General features: G+C 40.2%; 1 protein-coding gene across 1 annotated transcript in view; it reads left to right on the top strand.

The window, feature by feature from the left end:
* Positions 1–9,218, top strand: part of si:ch211-236h17.3 (carbohydrate sulfotransferase 11) — a 28,096-nt gene that overhangs the window by 10,164 nt on the left and 8,714 nt on the right. The window contains exon 2 of the mRNA XM_050038520.1: positions 6,818–6,897. Within this exon, the coding sequence (XP_049894477.1) occupies positions 6,818–6,897 (80 nt within the window). The remainder of the gene's footprint in view (positions 1–6,817; positions 6,898–9,218) is intronic.

Below are 9,218 nucleotides of genomic sequence, written 5' to 3'. Positions count from 1 at the left end.
ATCACTTTCTATTCTTTTTACCATATATGAAACTAATTATCTAAGCATTGCGGTATGTGCTCCTCAGACTTCATGTCTCTTCCTCTCCTGTACTTCTCCACTTCTGCAAAGCAAACACATTCAGATCAGCTGAAATCATCTCAGTATTCTCATTGTTCACACATCTAAAACTTATATAGTGAAACACAACTTATAGTAAAACACATAAAATCATTATATTCCCAACACCACACACCCCTGGACTGGAGCCTCCAACATGCTCTGGGTCTCTTCTTACTGACTGCTTCTCCAGCCTCAGTAAAGCCTCCAGATTTTTATAAACAAAACACATGAATACTTTCTAAAACATGATGATTTGTGATAAATGAAACTACCTGCGATGATAGCAAAATAAAGTTTTGTGGCTGTGGTCAAAATCAACACTTTTTCATTGCTTTGTAAAAGCATGGACAACTGATGACGTAACAACCTATCACAGCAGAGCATCCCTCCCTGTCCCTCCAGACCATCCTTTCTAGCATCAGCCTTTGCAGTGCAGGTAATGACCTTGGAATAAAGCTGAAAGACTCTCAGGTCAGAATAACAGGAAGTTTTGCTGTTCTTTCCATTCAGCTGACAGTATGTGAATGCAGCATAAACTCAGGTGGTCAACATGGTGAATATCAACGTGTTTACATTTTACTGCAGCATGCTGACACTAGCATTTAGCACTCAAAGCAGCACTGTGCCTTAGTACTTCCTCACAGAGCTGCTAGAATTGCTGTTGACTCTCTCTTAGTCCCATTTTTACTGAGATTATGCAAAATGCTGGTTTTCGGTGAACGAAAATGGAAAGTTCCAAAAATTCATGACACATTTAAAGGACTTGACAGAGTGCAGAGCTGACTGTGGCAAGCAATCAAGTCTCCAGTTAATGATTTAAACAGTGGAGAGGATCCAAAAGAGCAGACAGCATGCGACATCTGCTTATCTAACAGCTGCATATGTCAGCTTGTCTTCAGTTTTAATCATCACCCTGTTAATGCGCAGAAAGTTTTTTTTTAAATGCAGGTGTGCTGAAACACGCCACTATATACCAAAATTAGTTAACTAAAATTTCCTTTGTCTCTGAACAGGATCAGAAAGACTTACATCTGCATGCACTCTCCAAAGACTCAATACACAGACACTACACCACCCACATGCCTCTGCCTTTGCACTAACACCCTTTACACACACATTTGTGGCCTAAAAGGATCAGGCTTTCCCTTGTACAGTGTGTCTCTTAGTAAAGCTGCTCTTTGGCAGGAGAGGCCAAGGAGGGGGGAGGGGGCCCCAGTTTTCCCAGTGGGACTTAAACACAGAGCTCCGTTTATGGCTTGGACAGGAGGAACACACATCGGCCTTTCTATATTTTGCATTTCCGAAGCCCTCGGTTTTGTGCGAGTCAGGAGGAATGCTGCGGAGTTTTGGGTCTAGACAGGGTTAAACCAACAGGACTACTCCTTCCTTTGAGTAGGTCTTAGGTGGGGTTGGTGAATCTCCTCGATGAAGGAATTTGGGCTAACAGTTGAGACAGTGTTTGGTTAGAATAGCACATGGTTTGACTTCATAGCTTTATAAGTTGTATGTGTCTTTATAGCATTTTCTCACTTTTTTAGACACTATTTCATGTCTTCTTCGAGTGACAAAAATATAGGCCCACATTTTTCTCTGTTTTCCCCACAATGCCCAGTTTTCCATTCTCTGCTTCCCCTGATATCCAGCTTTAGGAAATTCAGTTCAGCTTTATCAAATTAAGCAGTTAATTCTCTGATATTTTCATCTGGCTCTTTGTGGAATACCTCATAACAAAATGTGGACTGTAAATTTCCTCTCTTGCTGAGTAATGCCATTAGCAGGGGAGTGATGACACACAATGCACTCTTTCAGCCCAGTCAATGTGCCATCTCAGCTTGTTGCTGAAACACTCTCAGTCTGCCAGGTATTTGTCAGTTCCAAAATAATTTCAGACGTTACCTCTGCTGAAGGGTGTTTCATTTAGGAGAGGTAGAAAGGATGGCTTAGGGAGTGGTCATGTTGGAAACGGGTCCCTGAATCACTGGCAGTTTCCATAAGGACGTGTTAATGTGATGAGAAAACAGGTCAGATAAATAAGTGTACTGTAGCAGAATGCTCCCATCACGTTGGTAGCTCAAGGCAGAGGACAAAACCTTTCTTTGGCAGCAGCATCTCTGTCTCTGCTCATTCCACTAATAAGGCATCATTTGGCATCATGTTCACACTGTGCATTATTAAGCCCTCGACCCACCAGCATTTCATCCAGTGAAACTGCCATTGGTATGAATTGAATCACAGTGACCCCTGAATTTGCTTGTGGGGGTGATACAAACTATGCAAGCTTTAATGTACATTGAGTTTGGTAAACTTTAACCTGCAAATTTCAGTAGGTTCAGTAGCCAGTCATCCTACCAGCACTGACCTTTGAGGGAACAGAGAACCAGAGAGTCTAAAAGAGGAAGGTGTCATAGATAATTAGCTTTGTGTCAGCATTTACTGTTATTTAATCTCTGTATGTAAAAATTGCTCCTCAGTGGTTTGTGGACAGTTGTATGACAGGAGTTAATGGTACAAATGCATCTTTTTATTTAACTGTGTAAACTTAGACTATTATTCCGTTAGTGACTGAGCTAAGCCGACCTGGTTGCCAACTGACCGCTTGGGGAGCTTTATTTTTCCATTTCCAGTAACTTTTTATTGAATAAAATAGTATACGAGAAGCCCTGGGGGGAGGAGGAGAAGAAGAAAAAGAAAAAAAGGGGGAGAAAAAAAGAGAGAAGCCCAGGTGCTTCTGTGATTAACTAGCATTAGCCCGGCTTGGTATCACGTTAGCTTGCCAGCTACTTCAGCACCCAATAGCCTTAGCCATGTTTCCACTTAACACAGTATAGTACTCTTAGAACAAGAATGTAACCTGTGCAGACATGTACGTAAACCCTAGATCTGTTTTGCGTTTCCACTGCAGACAGTACTCTCAAATGTAGGCTCAGTTGTTACCAAATAGTTGTGTCACTGCTCTGTCCAGCTCTTGCTACAATTCCTCTTCATGGGCAATGCGGAGGAACGTCTGCACCTCGCTTATGGTCCAAGGAACAGGGTTGCACTGCGATATTTTTAGAACAAAAAAGAACAGTCTGGAGTGTTTAGAGTCTGCGTTTGCGTTCGATTTAAAAATAGCCGGTTTGTGCATTGAATACTTTAAGAGCAAGACTGACAATTCTCTCTTGACCAATCAATGGATTGCAGTGTCTCTAACCATTCTAGTATCAGATCAGTGTGCTAGGTACCTTAACTGAGGGGAGACAAAAAAAAGCTACAAAATGGAAGGGTTCTATTACCATCCATAACTTTTGAGAATGGAAACGCAAAAATAAATGTAATGTGTAACAGCTTCTTGGTGGAAACAAGGCTTAGTTAGTATAGTCACTACGTCACCAGATTTCTAGAACCAAAGATGTGTGGATTCATTTTCCTGTTGGAGTTTGAGTTGCCCACAGTATATAACTCAGTCAGACATTTCATAAGATCTACTTTATTCCTCCATAGTTTGGCCATGACTACACGTTCATTACTGCACATGTCTCATCGGAGGTCTCGACTGTGAGTGTGTCGATGGGTTTACAGCTCATAAGCTGCTTGGCACACATGACTGGCCGATCACACCACAGTGTGGAAAGCGGCAGACACACACAGACATGGTCACGCAGCTGACTCTTCCTGTAGTTTCAATATTGTGTGTCAATGCATCATTCTCTGGATGTGATTGGGCTCTTGAATGAACGCCGCTAATTAGCATTAAGTCCCACGTACTTGTAAATTCAGTTGCATACAGATGACAAATGTTATTGCATTCTAAGCATCTGTGGAGCTTAAGGACAGCATACAATGCTGAAGGGATGTGGTTGATGTAAAAAGGCTGTTTGGAAGCATTAATAAAAACATACTGAAGTCAGTGAGACTTTTACACATGTTTGAATGACGACACTGCAGAATGACAGTCATAAGATCTGTGAAATGAGCAGTTGAAACAGATTTCTTGCTCCTTGACTCAGTGGCTTACAGCTTCAGGGATCTGTTTGCAAATATTCCTCCATTTTACTTTTTATGCATTGACAAAGCATGTCTCAGCAACTTCTGTGTCTTTCCTTTCTTTGCATTTTGCCTAAAGCATAAGATTTTAATGCACCAAACCAAATACTGAGGATAATAACTGGATATCATGCCAGCCATTTTGCTTGTCTGTGTAGAAGCCACATGTTAATCTTTGATTGGCATTGGCTGCACTGCCTCTGTTCAGTAATACAGAACAAAGAAAGAATTTCCTAAGAATTGTAGGCAACTGAGTTATATTGAATTTATTATAGGTGGCAGCAATAAACCTGAAGCACAGAGTCACTCAATTTCCTGAGTAGGTGTCTTGTTTTCACTGGGTTATCTCTCACCACTTCATCAATTTGAGAAGTATTGTTTTAATTGAGATATGAAAACACAAATCAGGCAACCTTCAGTTCATTTCATTATAATATAAATTCTCTTGCTTTATTTTTGTTGAATTGTTTAAATCTCTGGACCGATATGTAGAGCTGGGTATTGATAGCCTACTTGATATTTTATAAGGTATCGGCCAAAATAACCCAGTACCAAGTAGTATCAAAACGTCTCCAGTCAGACATTTCCTACAATCAATCCTTTGTGTCAAGGTTCTGATCCTGAACTGTACGAAGTTCGTGCTGGATCAGAAAACTTTCTGTTGCTGCTGTCTCCAGAAACACTCTCCTGCCTGCAAACTGTTACTTAAGTATCTTCCAGGTTCACATAAGCTAACACAGCAGCGGCTAATATCCAAACAAAGCTGTTAAACAGTCCCAATAAACTCCGGAGTCTGCTGATGTTAGCCTTGCGATGTTAACGGTAAGCCCAGTCACTGTGTGTGCGCAGCTGGCCGCAGCTACAGCAGCTACAACCTAAACAGCTGAGTGGGGTGTTTTGCCAAAGTTGGCAGTTAAGCGAACCAAAATGCTATCAAAACGTTTGAAAGTATGTCTTAACTACACACCACTCCATTCAAACTAGTAGTATTGAATAAGGTAAATTGGTACTGGTATAACTTTAAAGGTACTGGTATTGGTAGTGGTATCGTATTTTTTTTAAATGACACCAAGCCCTACCAACAGTAAAACTTCATGACTGGAGACAAGCTGTAGTATGTGTAAAGTGATTAATAACTGCAGGTTTTTGCATCTTGGCCACATAATTAATATGGTATTACCATCAGTCTCTGTACAATAAGAAAACAACTGAAAGAAGTTGGTGAGATAAGTCAAGCAGCCTCCATCTTTTGACTAATAATGTAAGCTAACCTGTCTTACATCTTAGCAAATAGCATGTGATAGGGGAAGAATTTGATGGAAATACCTTATTCACATTTAAATACAGTATATAGAGCAACAGTGCAGCTAAAAGCGTATTAGCTTAGCATAACAACTGGAAACTGAAAACTTCAGATTATATGTGAATCAAACTAGGGTTTAATTGGTGATAACTCATAAGCATTATCGGTGTTCTTAGGCATTTTGTTATTTGGACAGGGCCTGGCGAGCTGTTTCCCCCTGTTTCCAGTCTTTGAGCTAAGCTAAGCTAACATCTCTTGGCTGTTCCTCCATATTTAATGTACAGATGTAAATTGATCTTCTCATGTAACCCTTGGTAAAAAAGCAATTAGCATATGTCCCAAAATTGTGAATTACCTATTCCTTTTATATAAAACTAAATACAGAAGCCATTTTTTTTACTCTGTTCTGTTGTTTGAAAGCAAACAAAATTTGAACATGACCGCCACAAACCTTCATCACATGGAAAGCAATTTAAAAACTTAAGGTACCGTAGAAACCAACCTTTCAGACGTCTCATGTCATATTTTGTTTCAAGCTATATTTATGGTGAATCTTACTCCAGTAGGTTAAAGTTTCCACTGCATTAGATCACAAAGCTGCAGTGCCACATTATGCCACACTATGTTCACCCAAATTAACTTCAGGTTCAGCCAGTGAAACTGTGCACTGTGACTCTGACCCTGTGACGCTGTGTAACCTAACGCTGGTGTGAAAGCTCATCCAGTAAAGCTTCTCAACGTACCCAAGCTTTATCTCGGTCCTCTGACTTACCTCTCTGCTTCTCATTAACACACACAGTCTGACGAGAGTAACGTTTTAAATATAGAAAATTAATTGGACTCTAAATTGAAAGGGTCTGGACAGCCAAAACCTTATTAATCTACCATTACAAGAGCACTGGAGCAGATACAACCATGGCAATAACAAACCAATAAAATTGCCAGTATTGTTCCCATGCAAAATGGGAATGGGAATTCTCTGTGTTCCTGCAGTTTGCTCTGTAGGGTTTCTACTGTTTAACATCTACTGTTTCCTAGTGTTTAATTGATACTATGTATTATTTATTATTGTAACTATTTATTATTTGTATTTATGACATTACTTTTTATTATATCTATTTTTATTTCATTTTTATCCAAAGAACTCTGTTTACAATTTTGTGTAAAAGTCAATGGAGCCAGTCCGTTCTTACTTGAACGTTTATTTATTTTCTCATATTCCAACTTCTATTCTTTTACTTATTTTTCTTTTTTGTGGACCACATTGTTTAGCTGAATGTAGAAGTGTTGTTATTTCATAAAGTACTATAATAGGCTATTTCATTATGTTAAGTCTGATTGTTGCCTAACTTAGGATTTCATGGCAGATGTGTTGTGTTTCCTCAGCCTCAGAGCCTGTTGGTGAAAGAAGCAGTGGGCAGAAGTCAAGAAGGAGTCCTCTACAGACGCTTTATGATGGTGACCAGGTCAGTCCTCTCTAACCACATACAGTCTGCAGTATCGCTCCTTTTAAGGCCTAGCCTGAACTCTTTCTGCACATTGAATATTTATTTGTAAGTAAGGCTTACTCATGCATTTTTTGGCAAAATATTTACATATTTTAGGATGCAAACTCAATTTCAAGCTCTGACTGATATATTCAGACAAGTGCTCTTGGCAAAGGTGATGGTGAATGGAAAATGTATGATCCTGATTCTTTGTGTGTTTCTGGCACTGATGCCTGGGAGCATGGAGAGGCAATAACTGGCTGATAACAAGTTTACACCCTCTTTCATGAGTGTTACATTATTTGGCCTATCCGCTGTATTGAATGCATGGCAAAGTGTCATTGTTTCACATCTCACCTGGTCGATACTGTGTCTGCTATTATGAGTTTGAATATAAAAATTGAATAAATTAAAGTCCACAACATTTCATCACTGTGATCAACTCACAGGACTCGTGGCTTCAAGACCACGTGGAGGGTTCTAGCTTTAAATATAAGATCCAAACCAAAAGTTACAAAAGAACTTAGTTAAAAACTAATTAGATTTATAAAACTTTGTGCATGCACTTCTGCATGCAGTTTGCCTTTGAAATGTACAAAATGTGCGCACCTGGACACACCTTGAATTCTACCCAGTGCACTTGCACAGATAATCATAAATGGTCAATTCAAAACCCTTATCATATACTACAGATTGTTCCATTAGGATGACGGCAGGGGTGTTACAGATTTTATCATATGCCTAACTGATGATCACATGCGGTTGGGAAAGTGAATCATGCAGGGTATTCTAGGTGAATATTGTAAGGTAGTATTTTCAGAGGGATCGCCAGTTCAAGTCAAGTGTATACTGGCAACTGGGGAAGTGCATGTTCGCCTCTTGGGCACTGCTGAGGTGTGTTTAGCAAGGAACTGAACCCCCAAAACTGTTCCAAGGGTGCCGTACTATGGCTGACCCTGCACTACCCCCTCAGATCATTCATTCATTCATTTCGGTAACCGCTTATCCTCTTGAGGGTTGCAGGGGGGAGCTGGAGCCTATCCCAGCTGACATTGGGCGAGAGGCAGGGTACACCCTGGACAGGTTGGCCAGACTATCACAGGGCTGACACATAGAGACAGACTACCATTCACACTCACATTCACCCCCCCCTCTCAGATCAGCAATTGCATATGAGTGTTGTGTATTAAAAAAAAAAAAGGGGGGGATACTTGAAAAGGTTTCATTTCATCTGCCATTTGCCTTGTGTGGATTGACAAGAACATTGAATTAAATGTAATTAAATTATATAAGCTTCATGCTATGGTAGCAATTATTTCTTGTTTTATCATGTTGCATCAGATTTCTGGCAGATCATAGTTCTTCAACCATGTAACTAGCTAACTGTGGAGTGTGGTAAGCTAACATTAAAGTGGCTTTAATTTAGCTTCTGGTGTTGCACAGCGTTAATCTGCTTTGGTTCAGTCTTGATTTTGTATAGATTTTGTATATTCATGGTCCTCTGAGGATGAATTCTACTGTTGTAGGTGATCCCCAGACCTGTTGGTGGCATTAGAGGAAAAGTCAGAGTTTTCCCTTATTAATTGAAATATCTTAACATCTGCTACAGATGAATATATATTCTATTGACTTTGACTCTCATTACTACTACCATTCATGGTCCCCAGAGGATGAATTGTAAAATCTGATGCATCCCCTGACTTTTAATTTAGTGCCATCATCAGGTCATCAGGTGACATTCCCATCAGTCTCAGCTGTACTTTGTGTTAAGTGCTAATCAGCAACAGTTAGCATGCTAACACGCTAAACTAAGATGGTAAACATGATACTTACTTAACATGTTGTGAGCATGTTAGCATGCTGATGTGAGCAGTGTACAGCCTCACAGAGCTGAAGGCCAGGGATACTTAAGTTGCTCTGCCTGGGGGCCACTTTTGCAAAATGACAGGAGGCCAGGGGCCAGTTGCAAAAGCCACACACAGTTCAGGAGTGTGTAGAAACATTTCAATGATATGAGGACCTTTGGGGCTTAGCCTGGACCTTTGTCGGGGGGTCTGGGGGATCCTTCCCTGGCACTTTTATGATAGTCAAGCTCTATATTGGTGCTTTTTTATGCACCTAGCATCTCATTTACTTTAAAGGGAAATTTCGGTTTATTTCAACCTGTCTCCTATCGTCCTAAATTTGTTTCAAGTGACGAGTGACATAAAAATAATAGTTAGCATGTTAGCCGTTAGCCTAGATACAGCCGGGGCGCATAGTAGCTTCAGACCTGTTAAAACGTAAGTGAACGGGCAACC

Source organism: Epinephelus moara, chromosome 24 (genome assembly GCF_006386435.1).
Source record: "Epinephelus moara isolate mb chromosome 24, YSFRI_EMoa_1.0, whole genome shotgun sequence".
Classification (NCBI taxonomy): Eukaryota; Metazoa; Chordata; class Actinopteri; order Perciformes; family Serranidae; genus Epinephelus; species Epinephelus moara.
The sequence above is the reverse complement of the archived record's forward strand: the minus strand, read 5'-3'. Positions and strand labels throughout refer to the sequence as shown.